The 23805-nt window shown below is 42.6% G+C and overlaps 1 protein-coding gene across 1 annotated transcript in view; it reads left to right on the top strand.

Moving 5' to 3' along the window:
* The window catches only part of LOC111862675 (neurotactin), an 82017-nt gene that overhangs the window by 47094 nt on the left and 11118 nt on the right, over positions 1-23805 (top strand). The window contains exons 2-7 of the mRNA XM_023848230.2: positions 1859-2188; positions 13368-13535; positions 16773-16910; positions 19133-19258; positions 20779-20872; positions 22487-22622. Of these exons, the coding sequence (XP_023703998.1) occupies positions 1871-2188; positions 13368-13535; positions 16773-16910; positions 19133-19258; positions 20779-20872; positions 22487-22622 (980 nt within the window). The 5' untranslated portion in view covers positions 1859-1870. The remainder of the gene's footprint in view (positions 1-1858; positions 2189-13367; positions 13536-16772; positions 16911-19132; positions 19259-20778; positions 20873-22486; positions 22623-23805) is intronic.

The following is a 23805-nucleotide window of genomic DNA, read 5'->3' as shown; positions in this document are numbered from 1 at the left end:
TTAGTGATTTGCAGAGTGTGAACTAGTGATAGTGCTACAGTTACTTATAGTTTATATTTGTAAGTGGTCAATAAATCCAGTTGTAAAGAGTAAATTAAAGGTATCCCTGCAACAGGCCGTAAAGGTCCATAGGGTTTTGAGATGTTGGGGTTCCAAGATTTTCTAGACAATAGGCTCATAGATGGCGGTAAGGTTGTCAGCCTTACGCGCCGGCCGCCCTTTACCTGCAAGAATATTCTTAGTACTCATTTATGTTAGAGGCTGACTGGACCCCAGGGCCATAGTGCGGCTGGGAGGATTAGGTAAACTGTAAAAAATCCAGCTCATTGGGATTCGATCCTTCGACTTTCCGGCTTGTAGCATAGTGCCTCAACCAACTACGCTACCACGTGCCCTCAATAAACCCAATTACCAATCCGAACTCCGTCTGTAGTGTTACACGTAACAATATAAAACGTGATTTTTGTCTCTCCATGAAGTTATGAGGACCTCCACTTGTGTTGTACTGGCGGCAGGAGAAGCTTCCCGTCATCTCCGAGTCTCGGAAATTGAACCCAGACACGGCCACTCTGTAGAGGATGTTCAGTGACGCACCAAAAGCCGTTTCAGGACTACTTAAGGTTACGTACTACCCTGGAGAGGCGAGGGTAATGTTAATGGTTTGATGACGTTCATTTTAATCCAGTAGAGACACCTACCTGCATGATAGATAAATTAATAGAAACTGATGAAGAAAGCCGTCTTCTGGGATGTGGCGCCGTGTAGATATAGTGTTAACCGATGTTTCAGAGGAACGTATCGTCTCCATCTTCAGGGTAGAAGAAAAAAGAAAATCCGCGAGCGAGGAACCAACGTGAGTAGGTGCTGGCAGACTAATGTCGAGTCTAATAAACCCAGCTATATGAGAGCAGGAAGAGAAGGGAGAGGGGGCTACATGGGAAATCAGTAGAGAGGAGAGGGGAAAATGGAGGCGATACGTTCTTCCGAAACGTCGGTTAACACAATATCTACACTGCGCCACATCACAGAAGACGGCGTTCTTCATAGTCACCACCGTGAAAACCTCAAATCTCACATAATAAGAACTGGTTTCGGATAAAATCAATCCATTATTAAGACACAATTATTGGGGCAGTCGATCTTGGCTACGATGTGTCGCCCAGCCGTAACCACTACAAAAATATACTTTCTTATATTATGGCGGGCCTTTACCAAGTACTTTCGTGCTGTTTATAAGTGAACTGAAGGCAAATGATCCATATTTCAATACTCAGACGTATTAGACCACGAGGGCGTCCTTCCTATTCAGATAACCGGCAACGTCACTAAATAAATCGCAAAGAGAAAACGAGGTTTGCACCCACCTACAGACAATGAGAAACATGAGATGTGAACGAGAGATGATTATCTGAAACTGGTGGCACCCAGTGACGTCACCTTAGCCGCAACCGTAGTNACGACAGTGGTTCCCAGTTGGTTCCGTGCAGACGAGTTAACTCTATGTCTGCTGGTTCCGTTCCAGGTGCATTGAGCCATGAGCACGACAGTGGTTCCCAGTTGGTTCCGTGCAGACGAGTTAACTCTATGTCTGCTGGTTCCGTTCCAGGTGCATTGAGCCATGAGCACGACAGTGGTTCCCAGTTGGTTCCGTGCAGACGAGTTAACTCTATGTCTGCTGGTTCCGTTCCAGGTGCATTGAGCCATGAGCACGACAGTGGTTCCCAGTTGGTTCCGTGCAGACGAGTTAACTCTATGTCTGCTGGTTCCGTTCCAGGTGCATTGAGCCATGAGCACGACAGTGGTTCCCAGTTGGTTCCGTGCAGACGAGTTAACTCTATGTCTGCTGGTTCCGTTCCAGGTGCATTGAGCCATGAGCACGACAGTGAGCAACACAGCCGAGGAGAAGAGCGAGGACAAGAAGGAGATAGAGGACGAGGAGAGAGAGAAGATGTTGAACGAGGAGAACAAGAGAGCAGCGACAGGCGGCCAGGAGGATGTGCAGGAAGAGGAGGAGGCACCGCAACAAGAAGTCGTGATCAAGCCGGTACGCAGAGAAGGGGAAGGCGAGGTGGAGAAAATGAAGAAGGCCCTTGAGGAATCGGAGAAGGAGAGCGGCAAGAAGAAGATACCCATCGGCGGTATCAAGATGCCGGGGTTTCTGCGGAGCCGCTCCAGGGAGAAGACCAAGGTACGTACACTAGTCACTGATCCATCCTGACGCAAGAAATCGAAACCAAAATTTGATGAGCACTGCATCGAGCACTTAGGAAGTCTGTTTGATGTCTCTATCCCTCTGTTTGCATTTTCTTATTCTTTATTTTCCCTTCTTCCTTACTTCTTTCTTCTTAGGGGCACGTTTATGTGATCTACAAGTTTACGGAATTCCAGTGGCGGGCTTTTGTGTTGACCTGAAAATATTTAAAAAATGAAAGAAAAAATCCAGAAAAATGACCTAAAGCAGAAGGAGAAAGAACACTCCGCTTCCATGTTATTCACATTTGAGAAACCATATGAAGAAAAATTCCCTAAAATGGCCAAAAATGACAAGAAATACCCTTAAAAGTCCAAAAAATTACCCTCAAAATGAAAAAATGACCTTAAACCTAAAAATGTCAAAAAAATGACAAAAAATTACCTATAAAATTTACATTTCTGTAACCAGCAGCTCATATCCAAGATTTATATATTTAAGAGCATCGCATAGGATACAAGAAAAAAATATAATATGTCATCAAAATCCGGGCCCTGGTGATGACTGACAAATATTTGTGTAATATAGCAACCGAGAAATTCTTCAACAGCCGAAAACTACTAACTAGTCAGGTACGATAGTGTATCAAGGAATTTGTTAGTTGGGGAGCCAGCGAGTCAGCCGCCTGTCAGTGGGTCACATAGTTTAATTGGCAAATCAAGATGAAAATATTGCCTTTTAAGTTAGAAGTAATGAGCCCACTTGAAAGGTAAGGATGAGACAAAACAGTGAAACTGGAGACCATTGTTAACATTACCAATATGAAGTTTGCGTTTCACAAGAAGAAAGTACTTTATGTTGGGTATTGGTTAATTTTCTTAACTTTTCGTATGTCTTTTGTTTGGTTTTCGTCGTGTTCGTATGAGACTTGCTCTTGTGGAAGGTGAATCTGAAAATGTTTCTGATTGTAATGTTGGTATGAAAATCGTGGCGTTCAGTTGTTTCTTCTTTCCTGTAGACAGAATAGAGGCCAACTAGAATTTCATTTATGAGGTAATTATATTTATTATTTTTCGTTTTCTTTTTTTATTTCCATATTAAGTTTCATGTAAATATTTCTGTTAAGTAAGAAAAGTACAGATGAATAAACATTTGAATGAATAAAACAGATACATTAAATTTTCAGTTAGCTTGTGATACAACATGAAACCAAGTACAGAGTTTAATGTTCGCCCTGTCACAGTCTGTAATCCAGTTTTATCCCCATATGTTTCTTAATGAAACAAATACACAGTACAGTACAGTACAGTAACCTTAATTAGTGAAATTAAATGAAGGATGTAAAGTTTGGAGATAAGGCAACATAAATCTCCAGAATAAGGCAGTTTTGCAGGAGTTACGTCGTTTGGTACGCCTGTTACCCAGCTCCGTGTCGTCACAGGAGAATGGCTCCAGCAGGTACTCACACTTCCATCTGCTCACTGACTGACTGACTGACTGACTGACTGCTCGAGCGACCACCATAGCGCGCAATGCTGTTGTCAGTGCGACTTTTGGAACGCCAAAGACAAAAGTTGAAAGTCATGTTCCTGACAGAATTAAGGGGAACGATTCAATAACATCATCACCACTGCAGTTTCCTGACGTCGAACCGTCCGTCTTAGAGAATTCAGTGTTGAAATCCATGCCGTTGCCACTAGTGAGATAATACTCGTGTCACGAACTTAAATTTAAAGGGCTCGGTCACGGTAGCTGAGCGGTCTAAGGCATGTGCTGACTTCGCTCGCTCGGAAGCCGGGATCGTGGGTTCGAATCCCACTCAGGGCATGAATGTTAGGTGTTTGTGTATGTGCGTTTTTCTGTGTTTGTGTACAGGTAGAGGCCTTGCGACGAACTGATCACCCGCCCAAGGAGTCCTACCGATTTTTTTTAATTCGCTCAGTGGGGGTGGAGTCTAATTGAGTCCACTCGGCACGGCGGCCACTGATTGGTCTATTGAAGCCTGCCCCGGGTGATTATGATGATGGAGAATTTGGTGGAATGAAGATTGGCAGGGGAAACCGAAGTACCGGAAGAAAACCCTCCCCAGCGCCACTTTGTCCACTACAAATCCCACTTGACCAGACCCGGGATCTAACCCAGGCCGCCGCGGTGGGAAGCCAGCGACTAACCGCTTGAGCTATGGCGCGGCCACTAGTCCTACCGAATGACTAAGATCTAGTAAACCGAAGTGAAACGAAGAGTTTCATGGAGATAGACCAGATAGACCAAGGCCCAAATTGGGGGTGTAGCCCCAAAGGAAGAAAAAATCCCCTTAAGGAAACCGATTTACTAATGTTTGAATTGCAGACCCCTACTGGTTTTCCTTTTGTTTGAAAGAACTGAACTTAACTAAGGGGAGGATCTCTTTTATGTACCAGAGCCCTCGGTTAAGTCATGCTTTGATACAGTTCAAGGGCAGGATTAAATATTTCATCGGTACTATTGCCCTCCGGTACATGATATCTCATGTTATCACTGATTCTTAAACTGCATAGCAACGCTTTTCAACTGCATAGGTTGTCTTTCCGAATGATCTTATAAAGCATGAACTGGAAAGGGCTGAATCTTGGCTAAATTAAGGCTTGGTCCCGAAGTTTGCATGGAAAGTGGCGAAAGTCTCCGGGTCGAGATTCGAACTAGGGACGTTCCGAATATGGAAGAGAACTGCCAGCCACTCTGCCACGACATAAGGTACACCTATTATTTTCAGTAATTTAAACTGATAAGTAATTTACTTGTCCTCCATAAGGAGGAATTCTTACGCGCCTTAATATAAAAGTGAAAATAGTTTCGTGATCTGATGAAAAGAAATACATCCGTAATATTGGTACTGCAGATTCTCACTACTTCATTTGCGTTTCATTTCGTTCAGCCAGAAGTCAGTAGGATAACAGTCGCTATGTCTGTGAGTCTTGCAGTTACTGAAACCCTCCTTGGTTTATAACGATGCTTAATGCATCTTATCTTCATGTTTTAAAATCAAATTTGGATTAAAATACAAGTTTGCCGGATGAGACATGCGCAAATTTCCTATTAGTCTTGGAGTCATCTCCAAAAACTAGAAGCAGATGTTAATGTCTGCACATGCGAAAACAGCGCCATATGCGGCCTGTGGAAACAACGGACAAGAAAGGGACAAATTTGCATACAAAACAAAACAACATGCTTACGTCCGCACACGCGAAGACAGCGCCATACGCGGCTTGTGGTAACAACGGGCTTACGTCTGCACACGCGAAGACAGCGCCATATGCGGCCTGTGGAAACAACGGACAAGAAAGGGACAAACTTGCAGACAAAACATAACGCGCCTGCATATGGACCGATATGGACAGAGTGAGCCGCTGCAGTGTAAGCAACCGAAGAAGGGTATGTTACTTAGACAAGTGGACGACGCCCCTTATGATGTGGAATTATGATTTTTATATTTTACTTTTACATAATTACAAATTTTAACGGTTTTTAACTGATTTTAAATGGAATGAACTGTAACATGTAAGCTTTTAAGGCACAACAGTTGAGTGCAGTTGTAACATTTTAATTACGAAGTGTTCAGTTACGCGCGTGTGGAATGGACAGTACTCAGTGCAGTGCAGCAGGTTTGACATAATGGGACACCTGAGGATGGCCGTTTGGGGCCGAAACATGTTGTGTTAATAGCGAAAGGAAATGTGAATGAAGAAATAAATTGTTGCATTATTGACGGAAAATTGTGTGTGAACAAGGTTCCTGTTCTCACTCTTGGCGTGATGTTTAATTAATCAACAACAGGAACAAATTTTAACTGCAATTTACGGAACTTCCGCGGTGAGTCAAACCATAAATCCGACCGTCTGTACTACTGACTGCGAACCCGCGCTGTTTCCATTTCATCCTGACGGCAGCTCTTTGCGCATGCACCGTGCAAACCGTCACCGGAAATGACGTCATAGTGACGTGCGATACTTGTCGATTAAGGTTAACGTACATCTGAAGAAAGCTGAAATGATGTATAAAACCAGTGAATTGCACAAAAGAAGGGCCGTGTTCATGTCATCAACTGTCCTACTTCTGAGGGCATGGCGCATGGATTTCTTTATTGGTTTTGTTTTCTGCAATATGCTGCTTCCCCGCTGTGACTGGCTAAAGGTTGTGGCAGCTTTCTTGCTTTCATCCCCCTAATAATGTTTGGTAAAGAGTACGAATTATAATGAGAGTTATATAAATGAAAAGCTTAAAAATAAACTATTAACTAAGTTCACTAAATTTATGACAAAAGTGTTCTTTGAAAAGTTGATAGTTTCTCAGCGGGTCTCGCATCGTCTTCACAAAGGTCCGCATCAGACGCCATCCTGAGGCAGCGGAACCAGGGCCACATCTCCGCAGATCGCAGGTTCATACTCAGAAGAAACCTGATGAATCCGATTTACGTTCACGAACTGCCTCTCTTTCTCCACGCCTTTACTTCCTTCTCTCTTCCTTGCTTATACTCTTATTTTACTCTTTGTCTGTCTGTTTTCCATTTTATTTTCTTATGTGTTGTTATTTTTTCCTTTCAATGTGGTACTATTTTTTTCCTTCCTTTCGACCTTGATTCTTTATTTTTTCTTCCTTGGTCCTTCATTTATTTTTTAGCCTGCCTTCCTCATATTCTGTTCTGTTCCGTTCTTTTCTGTTGTGTTATATTTCGTTGTACTGTGTTGTATTTTGCTCAAATTTTAATAAGTCTTCTGCCCTTTCTATTTATTCCCCTTTGTTTTCTCCGTTTACTTTTTACTATCTTCTTTCCCACATTTTCATCACCATAATCATCAATAGCTGTAAGGTTTAGGCTTTCTGACCCGTTACGATTTTCATGTTGGAGGAATTGACCCTTCCATCTCCTTGATGGCTGACCTCTCTCTCTCTCTTCTTCATTTAGGGTGATATCCGGACAGCATTCGAGGAATTCGATTATTTGGTTATTTGCTAGATAATTCTATTATTATTATTTGCTTTTTCTCCTCCGTTAAATATATTTAGTTCCTGCATACTACGTGTATTTATGTATCTTCGCCTGCCATTGAACTGAGGATTCAGTTGGAGCCGTTGGTTGTTGTTCACTGCCATACAAGAGAGATGGCACTGCTAGAACTTTCTCGAATTTTAGGACTGCCTCGGGTTATGTTTTGTTCGCCAATGTGCATTTAGTTGTTTCACAGAGATAATAAAATCTTTGTAGTTTATTTGTAGATCACAATCTCTGTTGTTGCCAAACTGACATTCAAGATAAGTGAAGTTGTTAAGGCCGCGCCATAGCTCAAGCGATCAGTCGCTGGCTTTCCACCGCGGCGGGTCGGGTTCGATCCCGGGTCTGGTCAAGTGGGATTTGTGGTGGACAAAGTGGCGCTGGGGCGGGTTTTGTCCACGTACTTCGGTTTCCCCTGTCAGTATTCATTCCACCAAATTCTCCATCATAATCACCCGGGGCAGGTACAATAGGCCAATCAGTGGCCGCCGCGCCGAGTGGACCCAGTTGGACTCCACCCCCCTCTAAGCGAATTAAAAAAAATTAAGTGAAGTTGTTAGTATTGCTTATCATTATTTCGGGTTTTATCACTTTTCCCCTTTAAGGACTAATATTTCCGCTTCAACCGTGCAAATAGTCAGCTTACACGTTAAGGCACCTAGAGAGAGTTGCTGCAGTAGTCTGTGAACGGAGTTCTGATGCAGGTATAGTTACTTGATCGTCGGGAAACAGGATTATTGTCATGATGTAAGTTTGGAGGCCGTTACTGTCTTGCTTTTCTGTTATGACAGTTCAAATAACACTCGTCACACTCATTGGCTTATCAAAATTATTTTCTGGCTTGCTCCCACATTTCCTTTCTCTGATTTATTCCCTTCAAGAACGGGCGTTTTCCGCAGAAAGCAGCAGCCTCTTGTTCTCACGTTTGATAAACTGCCGGTGGCTACCCATGCCGTGACGTTCACAACACGGAAATACAGGGAGACGATGCTTATGTTTCCAACAGCTGTGAAAGTTGTAAAATTTTAACAGCTTTCACCTCATGTCACCCCAACCGAGTCGCCCTCTGTGCTGTTCGCCGTCGGCTTGGAAAATCAATAGCGGGTGCCGCCGCGAAGTGACGGAACTAAACGAAGTTACAGCTAACACAGAATGATGATGATTGTAGTCATTTGCTTGCAAGACTGGGAAAAGTCATAACTGTATAATGTCACCAGAACTACTGAACAGATTGCGACAAAATCTGGTATTCCGGGTCTGTACCAAACGTTTATGAGTTAACAGAATGAGAGATCTGCTTCTTGCCAGCGCATCCACACCTCTTGTTCACCCAGTGGGAGCCTGAGTAATGCAGCCAGATCGTGAAGCTGTTTACCGTCACCGATGTTACTGTTCCAGCATACATGTTTCATGGCGTCATAACTCTGAACAGATTTTGGGTGCTTTTTTTTTCATGAAATTTTGCCTGAATTTGAAATTAAACTGATCGATTTTTCAAACAGTGGCTTACTTTACAGAAAGAGTGGCGTGTGACAAAATAATAGGATTTATAGCCTTTTATTTCATGTCGATGTCGTGCAATGTGCGAAGGAACATTAAAATTTAAAGGCAATTATAATACAATCAAAACTGATTGCAGCCACACTGTTGTTTTGCGCGGATGTGAAACTTGGTCCTTCACCCTAAGGGCGGCCGCACACCAACTGCGTCAAGAGAAGCATCAAGACATGAGACAAAAGACGCAGTCTTGCTTCATTCGTGATTCATCAGCACCTTGACTCATAATCTCCTTCGTTTCAACTTTGCTCCTTTCTTTGCATCATGTTGCAGACATTGTGTGTGCATGCCGGTGTGCGGCCTACCTAAGAGGCGAGCACAAATTGAGGGATTTGAGAACAAGGTGCTGAAGAGAGATGACTGACTGTGACGGAAACCGTAGAGTTATGCACAACGAAAAGCTTCCCAATTTGAACTACAGTGTTACAAAACGAAGTTGAAATTTACCTGATAGCAGCAGAGTCTGGCGATGAAGGGTAAATGCATCTGGTTCCGAACACAGACCATTTGCTGAATTTTATACATGGACCTTGGAGTTCCAAAAAAATGCTGGGAATTTCCCGAGAAGCCTAGCGATTGTTAGTTTCTGAAAGAAAAAAAAAAGAATTTGAGCTGAGTAAGTTGGTTTGTAATAATAACCCATCTTATGTCCTGTTCGCATGAAATAAACCGTCCTTGCACGCAGATTATGTGAAACTGGGTATTAAAAGCCGAAAAACACACACTACCGCCTTCCGCGACAGCCTCAGGCTACCCCGTGAAGACGTACGGGAGAGTGGAGTTGTAGCTCCACGTAAATCTTTACCCCTGCATCACATGGATTTGAACAGTCCAGCTTCACGCCCCAACCGCTATATCCCCGGGGAGAAGTACTGTGTCGATTGCCCAGCCGCTCCATATGATCTGGAGAAGAGAAACATCTTTTGATTTTTCCGGAAACGAACCCCAATTCCTCGGTCTTCCAGCCCAAGACCTTGATGGCTATACCGACTGAACTGTCTGCTTCCCGCGATGAGCAACTTAAATAAGTACTCGTTGAATCAAAATTTGTGTATGCTTATTACGGCATTCGTAGATGAGACATGTTATCAGACATAATATTTTCCCCATTATGCGTTAAATTAACGCGCATGCCGCTTAAACTGCCTAAGAATAACAAATTTTGTAGAGAGTATATTGGCAACCCTGTTTCACGGAGCCTGTTGCGAGTGTTTCACATCACTGCCACAACATGACTTCATGCTGCTATCGAGATTCCGTGAGCGTTTGTAACGAACATTACACTTCAGGGCCTTCTGAGTGTTAGCTATGGGTGTACCTCGTGATCAACAGCACATCAAGTTCACTGCCCTACACCATGCCTCAGACAGTGTCCTCAGATTAACCCCTATTGACCTAGTCAAGAGAAGAACCCCAATCTTTCGGTGAATAGTGATCTCAATCTGACCCCATTGTTGGTGGTGTGTCGGGGTGAATAGCGTCTCTGTGACCCGCTATTCATAGCGCCACTTTCTCGTTTATACTAACTAGCCTATCCGTATTCTCTTTTCTGGGCCTTCATTCCGGCTCTCCTCAGATTTGACCTCCAGTGAGGTGTGTCATTAGGATGCCCGCATGACTCACGTCACTGCGTAGACTCACAGAGAAACATCTTGACAGAAGCGAACACTGTAATCCGTTATGTAAGATTTGAGGTCTTCACGGCGGTGACTATGAAGAATGTCTTCTGGGATTTGGCGCCATGTAGATATTGCGTAAACCGACATTTCGGATGAAATTATCGCCTCCATCTTCAGGGTAGAAACATCCGCGAGTGAGGAACCAGTGTGAGCAGCTGATTCCTCGCTCGCGCATTTGTTTATGGATTTATTGCTCAAAATTCAACCAGAGGTATTGTTTCTGTTTGTCTTCCTGTGACGGGTTTAGATAAAACTTGGCAATAAAAGTTGGCACACTTTTAGTTTCGGTTCATATCTCTCCGGCTCTGAAGCCCACGCGGCCTCCTCTTCGGTGGGTAGCGTGGGTTTGTACCCCGGAGGTAAAGTGACTCGGGCGTGAAGCTAACCACTCACCACCTGGTGCCGAGGTCAAGAATCGTGAAGTTATACATCCACTCCTCGTACGTCTTCATGGCCCATTTTCAGCCATTTTCGATTCCATGAAATTTTCTCCCGTCGTCTTTTTCGGTTTTCAAAATGCATGGCTCCCACTTGCCTTTAGTTGCACGCATTTTTAGCTGAGCGGCTGTCAGACTGTGTCTACAGTAGAAAGCAGATGTACACGTATGTGTGGGGCCTTCTGAGTGGTGACACTGTGAGGTGCTGTAGGCATGTCAGCGGAAACATTCGCGGGACAGGGGTTGGATGTGGGTGTGGCATCTTGCAGGAAACCGGATGGGACACACAAGAAGCAAGTACACAAATGAACGAATCTAAATCCTTCACGACAAACAGACACCGTACTTGACAATTCGTGTCCACATCGGCGCCTGCCCGATGTACATTGTTCATGATCACAAGACCGCGGGTTGGGTTCCTGCTCAGGGCGTGGCTGTCTGTATATCTGCTTGTTATTTGCGTTGAAACATAAGGAGAACTGAAGAGAGAAGGAAACATTCAGAAAAGAAAGAAGTAAAGAATTGCGTAGGAAGGAAATGAATACTAATGAAGAAAGGAGTAACAAGATCGAGCAGTAGGAAAGTAAATCATGCGGCAGAAAGAAAGAAGGGAAAAGTAAGAAAGAAAAGTTCAAGGAAACGAAGAGAGAAAACAAGCTGAAAACTTGAGAAGGCTAAGACAAAACGAGAAAAGCGAAAACAGAAGCAAGAGTTCAGTGCTTGAGCAACTGTCACAATCTTAGGTTATGTAGAAATGTATTCCGGAATATCGCGGTAAATAATCTCATAAATCAATTTGTGTGTGGAACCGTGCTGTAACCTACTCTAATTCTCACAGCGCTCGAAGAGTAAGACATTCCTGCCGCATTAATAACGCGAGTGTAAAGAGGAGTTCAAGCGGCATCGCCGTGCAGTAGCGGCAACTTCTTCGACGCTATTATAGTGCGGGCTGGTATAAATGGTAGGCGCAATAAGTATTTGATTTAAAGACAACATACATATACATGACGAGCGTGTCCTGAATAGTTTAGGAAAACTCGTGTTAATGTTCCCATTATACAGATAGGGTATTGTGATTTAGAAATGAATAGATATACATTTAATTGCTCCGGACATATTACAGCTGACGCACTTTCCGTTACTTTCAAATTGTGAGATAGGGTAAAAAGGTAAAGTTGTCCTGTTCGTAACCAGTTAAGCACTACGCCCTAAAGGCGTATGGGGGAGTGGATGTATAGATCCACATTTTCTTGCCCTCTGCACTAGATGGAGGTGAGTGGTCAGCTTCACGCCCTTGCTGATTTACTTCCGGGGGAAGAGCCCCAGGTACCTATTGGATACGAGGTTGGGTGAACCCCAGAGCCGATGTGGAAGATTGGGAGAAGAGAAAATTCTTGACCACACTGGGACTCGAGCTCCGACCCCTCAGTCGTCCAGCCCGTAGCCAGTCGCTATACCGACTACGTTACCACGGCTCCAAATTTTGGAATGTACTCTTAAAAAAACTACAGTCTCGTTGGTTTTAATTTTCAACGTAAAACTGAGTGAATCACAATTCCTTTGGCCGGGCCCGACTCTGTGTGTTCATGTTGGCCGTGTTAAATTTAAGCTTAATGTCCGCACGGAAATCAGTCTGCCACCGTGCTCTAGCCCCACGTTTTGCGGCATAATCACCTGATGTTTTATTCATTTCCCACTATGACTTTAAGGATGAAAATTCTATAATTCATATTAAAAATCCTGGTTCCTACCTCCAGTGGTACGGACGGTATCTCCCTTAGAAAGTGCATTGTGTTTGCGGTTTTGCAGCAGAGCAGAAAGGGAAATTTTCGAGTAAAATCGTAAATCAAATGATACCCGTACGTTTATTTCGTTCGTCGAATAGTTATGCCTGAGTGACTGATAGGTTAGTTAGTTGATGATTTAGGTAGATGAATGATAACTTTGTTAATAAGGAACTTGGTTATTTAATTCGTTATTTATCTGCTTAAATAGTTAGTCGCTGTTTATTCTGAAGCACGCTGTGATTCAAACTTTCGAGTTATTGATCCTTACCTCAGTTGGTATAAACTGTTAAAACTGTACTTTAAATAAACAAAATATTAGATTGTACATGGTTCTGACGATATTGTATAACACCAAGAATTACTGGACTTTTGAACTTTGTCCATCATCCGGTATTCTAAAAAATTAGAGAACACGACGTTTCGGAAACTGGGTCTGTTTCCGTCCTCAGGAGAAGGGGAGACATTTACTCTGTGGGGTCCCATAGAAAGAGCTAACCTCAGAGTCCTGAGGACGAAAAGAGATCCTTTTTCCGAAACGTGTTCTCTAGTTTTTTTTAGAATACCGGACGATGGACGAAGTCCAGAATGCCAGTAAATCTGAGACAAAAGACTGGTGTAGCATTTCCTTGATAATGTACATTAACTTTCTGCAGCTGGCGAGATATACATGTTACGCCGTGCTTGCAGGAAGGGGAGTTGGATGTGGAAGAAGGGCGCGACCTCTTGCAGGAGCCTCCCTGCAGTGCGACGAATGTCACCCCGGCTGATACGGGAGTGGGCAAGGATCAGACGCCCCCAAGCAAGGGTCACAGGCTCCCTTCACTGAAGCTGGCGAACCCCTTTTCGAAAAAGAAGGTAAGCAGTAACAGCTGATCTTTTTCAGCCATTTCGAAAGTGATGTTCTGTTTCATAGTTAATCATACTGGCGTTTTCAGCGTCATCTCCATTAGGCGGTTACTGGGCAACGGGTTTACTAGGAGACACCTTTCAGCAAGAGAGACAAAGCTTCCCACTTGTCATTAGGGCACAATGTGTGTTAACGTTATTAGTTGTATTCAGTTTATAAGGTTCCTCGTACTTGAGCATAACTTTACCTATGTTTAGGACGTCGTTTCAGAAAATATTAAATAATTATGTGCCTGTTGCCGGTCACGGCAGCCGAGCGGTCTAAGGCATGTACTGTCTTCGCTAGCTCGGAAGCCGGGATCGTGGCTTCGAATCCCTCACAAGACATAGATGTTTTGTGTGTGTTTATGTTGTCCTGTGTTTAGGTAGAGGCCTTGCAACGGGCTGATCACCCGTCCAAGGAGTCCTGCAGTGTGTAAAATGATCAATGAATCTGAGAAATGAACCTTCTGCTCCAAACTACGAGTGAAAGAGTGTACACATCCGGATAGAATTCGCGCTGAAAAAGTGAGGAGTTAATTATGAAAAGTAGCCCCTTACATACAAAAGTGAATGGAACTTGCGCCTGGAAATGATGTTCTCAGACTTCCCAGAGAAAAGCATTTGGGACGTCAGAGAGAGACAGAGGCTTGCAGTATTTGAGGGTTTCGGTATTCTCTGTCGAGCTCACAGCAGTAACTTATCTCTAATTATATTGCAAGTTTCCCGAGGCTTCTCGGCAGCCAGCCCCCTCAAATTGCGCCCCTCTGTTGCGCCAACCACATCTCTCTAAGTTTAGCCCCTTCTTCTTGCCGTGTGGTCTGGTAGATTGTTGCGAGTGTTTCAGAGAACCAGACGCATCCATCTGCCCCGAAAGACGGATGCAGCAGGTTCCTTCGAAACGTTCGTGACCGTGTACAAGACTACGTGACGTCACATCCTGGCACCGATCTCTTCCAACCCGTTCGTCTTGGTCACAATGGTGCTATCCCTACTACAGCCCTCGTGGCTGCAGCCACCTGCTCACGCTGGTTCCACGCTCACGGATTTTTATACCATGAAGATTGAAGCGATACGTTCCTCCGAAACGTTTTACACAACATCTACATGGCGCCGCATCCCAGAAAAGGACATTCTTCAACATATTCTTCGCTCGTAAGTGACCTACGAATCGAGGAAGGAGAAGGGATTCATACTCGAAAATTCTCTGCTACAGAAAAAAGAAATAGAGCAGTTTCACAATTCTCGAAGTCCAAAACAAGTAATATTTTCCCCGATATTAGGGCGTCAGTTTCCGAATGAAATAATGCAAACATCCGCAGCTGCTTCAGTTGGCGGAAAACGCGTACACAATTCTGTGGGGGATATAGGCTTTAACGGGTGTTCTCTTGAAGTTGGTTTGTCGTCTTCACCAACAGCATTCAAATTTTGGACTTTCTCTCAGATAATTATTTTCCTCCATGCTGGGTTTTGTTTTAGGAGCCGCATGGCAACTGAAATATCTGTTGTTGAAAGGCCACGAGTATTTCACTTTATATGGTCATATGAATCGGAAGGACCTGGTTCTTCTTAAACATAATACAGTCGTACCAAAAGGGCGAACGTTATAATGCAACATATATCGTGAGTATGGAAAGAGTTAAATTTGGCATAAGGAGGCCTTCTGATTCCCTCTGTGGCCTAGTGGTCAGAGTTCCTGGCTACAGATCCAGAGGTCCGTGTTCGATTCCCGGCACTGCTAGGTTTTCTGAGAAGTAAAGGGTCTGGAACGGGGTCCACTCGGCCGCATGATGATAATTGAGGAGCTACTTGAATTGAAAAGTAGCGGCTCCGGTCTAGAAAACCGAGATCAACGGCCGTGGGGATTCGTTGCGTTGACCACCGACGCCCTCTATCCGCAAAAGTTGGCACTAACTTTGCCGACAAGCGGCGGTCGGTCGGTCGGTCGGTATAGTTCACTTGCGGACTAAAACCACGGCATTTGTCTTTTTGTTTGTACAGGAGACCTGTTGGCGGAATATTTCGGCCGATTTTGAGCAACTGAGCAAAAACTATATTTCTCCAAAGAAATGTGTGAATGAATTTCGGTTCCACTGTTCATACCTTAGCATTGTATCAGTGTTACGATTGAAACACGAAGCCCACATATTTGTCGTAATAAATGACAAGTGACCAATCAGCAGATGACACTTGTACCACGTGGTGAGCTCGTTAGTCAAGTTTTGCTGTCGCTACTGCACGCCCCCTTTCGCGAGTTAGTGCGAGAAGCCAAGTTGCACCGTTGCATTTGGCGATGGACTTCAGAGAGGGGGGGGGGTCTGATTGGAATAGTGAAGGTAGCTGTCGAGTTCTTAGAGTTTTTCATTCAGATTCAAATCACGGCATTTCCACCCGCTCTCATGCTATTTTTCAAAGTTATTTTTCTTCTCCGACAGGCAGATACTGAGGCTGTCGAGGTCGTATTATTTCACGTTCTTTCGAATTCATACCGTTCATCGTTACATAAGACGCAGCTTAAGGGCGTCGTTATGTCAATAGGACTCAGTTCATGTAACTGCAATGCTACTAATTTCACAGAGCCGAGTCCTCCTTGAGAAGTCACCAGTGCTCTCCTTCCCCTGGCTCTCTCACCAAAACTCTACACACGCCAGTAGAGAGTGTAATAAAAGTAAAGCTATCCCTGTAACAGGCCGCGGAGGCCCAGAGGGTTGTGAGATGTTGAGGTTCCCACATTTTCTAGACAATCGGCTCATAGATGGCGGCAAGGTTGTCAGCCTTACGCGCCGGCCGCCCTTTACCCCCAAGAATATTCCTGGTACTCATTTCTGTTAGAGGCTGAGTCGACCCCAGGGCCATAATGCGGCCGGAAGGATTAGGTCAATTGAAAAAATCCACCTCATCGGGATTCCATCCCGCGACCTTCCGATTTGTAGCATAGTGCCTCAACCAACCACGCTACCGCGTAGAATGTAATAGTAAGTAAATATATTTTTATGCTTCATAACGCGTCTATTTTAACGACGTTCTTTGCTTTAAAATGAGTGACAGTGGACTGAATTCCAGTACTGCAGTATTGCGCCCTGTCTCGGAGACAGAAACACCGTCCTGTTGATTTATCCCGCTCGGCAGTAGAAGTGCCCACACCCCCTCCCAGTTTAAACTCATAGGAGCATTCCTCCTTATCGTGCGACACACTGATGTGTGCAGGAACAGGGCGGCGAGGTGTCGGAGGCTGGAGGTTCCAGCGCCGGAGAAGAAGAAGGCCGCAAGAAGACGGGGTTGCTGGAGGCCATCCGACTGCCCCTTGTGTCTGTGTTTCCCCGCTCCAAACTCAAGTCCACTAAGGTAACGTTCCCCATTTCTGTTTGCCACAAGCACCGCGCGCTGCCGACATAACGGTGTACCAGTATGTACGGCCGAGTGATTTGTAGCCTGCTTTCCTTATTTTTAAATAAAATTAGGCTTATAAAATTACCTTGCTGTCTATGTGTTTATGTGCCTGTAAGAATATCTCCCCTGACAGCATTTGAAAGCACGAACCGACCTGTATGAAACTTGATGTGTATATCATGGCACCTAAGCCCATCTCAACAGGATACTTCATAAACCCCTCCCATCAGCATCACCAGTACTACGGCGCCACATATTGTTGCGGCAGAATCTAAATATTGCGATAACGCCTGTACATTGTTATGTCTATCATGTCACAACGGCGTGCTGTATAAATTCCTCACATCAGTAATATCAACATTGCAGCCTCTAAAATTGTTCAGGTATTAACCGTAATATTACTTAAATGCCTGAACGGATCATTATGAAACTTGGTATGTATATCATGCCGCCAGAGGCCGTTTAGACGGCGTGCTTCATAAATTCGTTCTACCACTAATAGTAGCACTGCAATTTCTCAAGCTGTGTTTTATTAGCCTGCATTATTGTCGCGTGTATTAGTGACTTTAGACGCTGGTTTGGCTCTGCAAGTCTTCACCAGGCGGAACTACAACTAATTAGAACGCATTCAGTCTAACTGCAGCTAGGATAACATTTCGTAACTACGAACACTACGAACACTCGAAAGGTTACTGTGACTACACCACGTAAACTAAAGACTTCACTTCTGACTTCTTCTGATGTTTTCGCCTGACTTCCGTGTCTGCTGCTTCTGTTCTCTGCCGACTTCTGGTTTAACTCTTAGGTGGCCGTGATAGTAGACGCCGCCTCGAAGGGTTCTGTTCTGCTCTTTCAGATGGCGTCATGTCGGAAACCATTGTAATTACCGTGGTTACCGCATCTGCAGCCACGTATTTGTACACAGCGTACTCTTGAAACGTATGTAGCCAATCGTTACCTAGCAATGGCTGACTTCACTGTGGGAACAATGTTTATCTATCCGTTGACTGACAGTGGACGTTTGCTTCGACTTCGGCATTCTGGCTTTTAGGCGGCACGTCACATTGCTCCCTCCTTAAGGCTTGACGGTGTACCACCGTTCTTTCTTTTGCGAGGATTCCTGTTCGTGGCGTCTTTTCGTGGCTTCGTCTCTCCTCCTGTGTATGGGTGTGTGTATTTTGTTCCGCGGTGACCACTCTCCAACCGTTACCCTTGCTCCCTCCTTAAGTGCGCTTGTCTTGAGCAGCACCATGCTACTTCACTGTCAATTCAGGATCTCTCTCTCTCTCTCTCTCTCTCTATATATATATATATATATGTCTGTGTTCAGTAAAGCGTGCCGTTGGGCCTTACTGTTGGTCTGTTAATTCCAGTTCACATCTTCGCTGTACTGTGACCCTCATAAGCCCATATATGCCTCTGTTTAAAAAAAGGTTCATACTTCCCCTGGGATTGTTCAGCCAAGAATTTATATACAGCGTTTCCTCCATAATCAAATTTATGAAGCCAAATGCTTGAGAAGCTGATAGACCCTTAACGGGTCAAGACATTTCTCACTTTTTTGGAACTTGGTGTGTCACCATGTTCAAAAACATAAGTTGTTTTTACTATTCTGAGCCAGCTGAATCCAGCCCAAATACAGCAAATGTAGATATTCCACATCTCTTCTTTACTCGTATTTCATTATGAGTCATGATTGCTCAGTCAGTAAATGTCAGGGATCCTGCTTTTCTCTGTCACTAACATACTTTTTCTGTGTTTTCTTGGCCTCATTTCGTGTGTTACATATACGCTGTTGCAGTGAATCAAGCCACGATGGTATAACTATTATCAGCAGCCCTACATATCTGGTCTAGGAAATGGCATTACTAACTTATTTGTTTTCCATAAACAGTGCCAGTATTGAAATACACGGGTTTCGCTCTTATCTAAGAAAAACCAAGTATATATATGTTATATTATAGATTCGGTTCCCACCTGGAAGAAAACAATGCATATCCAATACAAAGATCAGTCGGCTAATATAGGTTTGGAAAATAATCTGACAACAAAACGAAATTCATATATATGCTCTGTGGGTGACATATATTGCCATATTGTCAATGTGGTCTGTGTGTATAGTTAGAATTGTGTTCTAAAAATTCATGGAACAAGTTTCCTGATGTGTGCTGCTGCAGGACCCAGAGATTGGCCAGCAGGCTGGATTGGCCTCTATGGAAACTCTGGACGACAGCCTCGGTGAGAAGACAGAGAAACTGACCAATGGAGAAGACGGTATGGAGAGCGTCAAATTGGACACTGAGGTACAGAATGTGATGCTTCATTTTTCTCAGGCCCTAGCAGTCAGGAATAACGGAATTTAAAGAATGCTTTTTCTGAATTGTATAGGCCTAAGCACAGAGGTGTCAGTCTTTTTCTGGGTTGCCTTCCTCTTCTTTCCTTATGTCTTCCTTCTTTGTGTTCTTATCTTCTTGTCCTCCGTTTCCTTTGTATTCACATTGTTCTTGCTCTGTTTCATCACCTTTCTCTTTTCCTTTTTTTGTGTTCCACGTTCTCCCCTTCCTTGTTCTCTTGGTTATTCTTGCCCAGTTTATTCTTCTGTTTAAGCAACTCATTCTTCATCTTTATCTTCACACCATCACCCTTTTGTCTCAAGCTAATAACACTGATGGAGACTTGCAAAGTTTCCAGTCACCTTAGTGCTGTGACTTCACGAGAAGTAAATACTGATCCTACCTTTGCAATGGAGAGTTCAGGGTTTGGGACAGAAAATGTTCAATCCAAAATGTTCCAGATACAACTTGTAGACACTAATAAATTAAATATTTTGTGTACACTATCTTTGTGCCATGTACTGATGTCTGTTTCTTCCATCACTTTTAAACACTTTATTACATTCCAACTATTTGTATGTTCTGCATATACGTAATTCGTGGGCAGTAGATAAATTTGCTGCAGGAGCTGATACAAGTAGGTCTTGTAGAAGCCAGGAGGGGGCAGTTTTTATAACAGGCTGGTTGGGGTATTTGGATCTAACTGAAGAACACTCTCACCAGAGAATATCCCTCTGTGCTTCAAAAAGAAAAATAGTTGTATGAACTTATCAGTCATACTAAATGAACAAAGTACATACATACAAAATTAACATAACTGAAGCATGGAATTTATCTAAATAATATTTGAAGTTCAGTGTCTGTCTCAAAAAAAGAAAACACTCTGTTACCATTGCAAATGCCAGTGAATTAATGTTTTTTCAAGAAAATAATCACAATTTTTTCTAAGAGTCATACAACTTGTAATCACACTGTGACTAAAATTCAAATTTTCTAAATATTAGAGCAAGTGGTACATATAAGAACCACTGCACTCTAAAGTATTAATTGTGTCTTCACATGTTTAACTTGTGTCTTCAATATGAAACATACACACTGAACCTAATATGAAATTGGTTGCAATTTACTCCCTAATACCCAGATTAAATATGATAATGAGGTGTGGCAGGGAGACAGATAATTAAATTTCAGTCAAAAACTGTTCCACTTTGTTAACATGTGTCCAGGTAAAAATTATATTGGAGAGTTTATATAGAAATTGCTCTTGATTAAAACTCTGTCCACCTTTGTCTATCTGGAATGGTACAAAAAGTATGTTTCCCTCCAGATCAGTTTCAGTGGCAAGACTTGTCTACGGGGCAGGAAGTGTGCTGAAATAACAGGTAACGAACCCATATCAAGTTCATATGACTCCAGGAGTCTCACTGCTAATGTACTGAACCGTAAGAAGAAAGGGAATGACAGTCAAACTGAGCTGTTGTGTGTTGCAGGAGAAGGTGGACCCTGATAAGAAGGAAGACACTGAAGGGAAACCAGACTGGAGGGAACGGATCCGTTCATTGTCCAGGCTGCAACTGATTGTCGGTTAGTTCATCTGTTAAACATGGCATACAAAGTACTTTCAGACTGATCTTTGATAAAGGAAACAGTTGCTGTAGATGGATAACAGTAATGTATGGAAAGAACATTGTCCAATCAAACCTAAGAAACCTCTTAAAAGTAAGGTATTTAAGAACTGGTTTTTTCCTTAATACAGGAAATATGAAGGAGATATAAATGCTACATTTATCAATTTTGGGGTATTGTTGCAGCAAATATAAATATTAAAAGTAGCAAAGTAAGACAGACCTATATTTTGCCTATTTGTTTCTTTGGCTAGTTTACTACCCTTCTTCATTTTCATAGTTTCTTATAATGCAGATAGACAAGAAGAATGCAAGTGACAAATTTGTAAGGCTGTTGAAGGAATCAGTCTTGGCATATTTTGAAATGCCCTTTCACCTATTTTTCTGGTTTGGCTGTGGAAAGCCACTAGGAATTTCTGTCACAATAACTGATATCTGGAGCCAGATTAGAATTTGGGCCCCCTCAAGTTTAGAGGAGTGCCAGTCACCATGCAGTATTGCATAGGTAACTAAAATTAGATAAGTTTGACCTGCATAACTTTAAATTCAGTGAAAGCTATGGTTATGATGAGTACCTCATGTAAAGTGTTCATATCTATATACAGGAGCAACAGGAATTGTGCATTAACAATTTTGTAACTTAGTGGCCTATTTAAACAATAATTTCCATGACATACATTCTCACCCCTATCAGACCTACTCAAAATTGTGCAACATCATATTTCTACATTCTTGGATAGTAAAAATAATTTATGAACAATTTAGAGTGATGAAGAGGTTTCTTCTGGGATAAAACACAGTTGAAAGTCAACTGATGTTATAGAGAAACATGTTGCTGCTTCTCTTGATATCTGCCCAATGTTTGCCTTTTGCTTGGCCTACTTTTCAGCTCTGTAGATGGTGGCAATATATTCCACAAAAACATTGGTTGACTTTCAACAGACTACATGGCGTTATCCTGCATGATAGAACTCTTCATAATGAATGCTTGGCAAGTGGGCAAGAGTTCAGAAGGTGGCAGTTATCGACCTGACATTTACCTGGAGAGACTGTAAGTCTCATTCAGGATACTTGGTAACACAACAGAGGTCTATTGCAGGTACCGCCAGAACAAACGTATAGAACATTATTGTGACACCATGATTTGGAATGGAAGCTGAAGAAACTGTTGTAACCTGTTTCCCTGAAGGGACTAATGATACCTAACTCCAGTCAGATAACTGTCCTCCAGGCCAAGTTTTGAATGCTAAAACCCTCAAATATGCAAGAAGTATGTTCAGTATCTTCGGTTACATTTATTTACATTTCTGAGGCTATTTAAAGATGTGCCTTGCCAGCTGCAGGCTTCTATAGTGTCAAATTAAATGAGTGGGTGAATATGTATCATCAGTTGGAAAGGAATGGAGAAGTAGTAGTCATGGGTCTGTTTCAAGGAACTGTCCCAACTTTTGCTTGGAGAGATAAAGGAAAATATCAGGGTAGTCAGTGCCATGACTCATATTTTAACCACACATTTCCAGAACACAAGTCAGGTATGTAGCTGTTTCTTTAATTCTGTGTTTCAATGTTACAGGTGGCAGTGTGATATTTCTGCTTCTATTAATTATCATCACCGTCATCCCATTTGGTACACATAATGAAATAGCCCCTTCACCTATTTTGGATGAGAGCTTCAGGATTGCCTTGACATCTTGTGGACCTGTTGAAGGGTGAGTATCATATGACATTAAAACTCCTTACTCATATACATTTGTTTGTTACAATATTAGTTTAATTAACTCAGTAGAATACTTAGAGATGGAAATTCTTCTGAAGGGGTTTGTTAATCTTAGGCTTGTAAGTTAGAATAATTTACTTCTTAGGAAAGTCTTGTTGTATGCCTATAAATGTCAGGCATTATTTTCAGATTGTTGCGTTCATACATCACCAGCATGCATCTTCGCAGTGATGTTTTTCAGTTGTGTAATTATTTATTAATCAACCACAGAGTCATTGTTATGCCCTGGATGAATTATATACGTAATAGATAGGACTGTTCATGTTCTAGTTTTAAGACGTTATCACATCACTTGGATGAAGAATCTAAGAATGACAAAACCATCAGTCGGAATAGTCAGTTTTCAGGATAAATTTGAATCTGGAAATTTCCAAATATGAAGCAAGAATTCTAGTCACTGCACCATAATATATAGTTGTAACTCAAGTTATGTACTTTTATAACAGTAATTGAGTATTGGTACAGAACTATTTTTGTTAGAAATTTTCCACTGTACATTGTCCAAAGAAAATGTACCTGATGCTCTGGAGGCCAACTCCAGGTCAATCCTGAAAGAAAAGGAAAAGGTTATGGTTCTTTGAGTAGTAGTAGTAGTAGCAGTGGTGGTGGTAGTGGTAGTAGTAGTAGTAGTAGTAGTAGTGGTAGTGATAGTGGTAGTAGTAGTGGTAGTAGTAGTAGTAGTATATGTAAGTGGTGGGCCATAAAAAACAGGCCCTTGGACTCTGAGACATTCAGTGATCTATTGTGCTTTGGTTCTTTAGGTAAATCCAATCCTTAACAACAGACACTGAACAGAGGATAGAATATAAGAAACAAGAATATGTTTACAACTGGAACAAAGCTAATGAACACCAGAGATGCTACTTGTTTATGTAGGGACATCCTTATTTGTATATCATTAAGTATGAACATTATAATAAAACTTTAACAAGTAAACATTTTTTATTATGTATAATGAAATCTATATTTTGACATGAACAAACTTGTCTGTACAACAAGCAGTTTTTGACTATATAGAGTTCAAGTTCAGCTTAATATAAAATAAATTCCGATATAAAACGCAGTAAAATCTGCTAACTGCCTCTGTTTATAAAATGTCATAAAAGTCAGTAACA

The sequence above is a fragment of the Cryptotermes secundus genome, unplaced genomic scaffold, assembly GCF_002891405.2.
Source record: "Cryptotermes secundus unplaced genomic scaffold, Csec_1.0 scaffold5, whole genome shotgun sequence".
Lineage (NCBI taxonomy): Eukaryota > Metazoa > Arthropoda > Insecta > Blattodea > Kalotermitidae > Cryptotermes > Cryptotermes secundus.
This window is presented reverse-complemented; position numbering and strand designations above follow the sequence as displayed.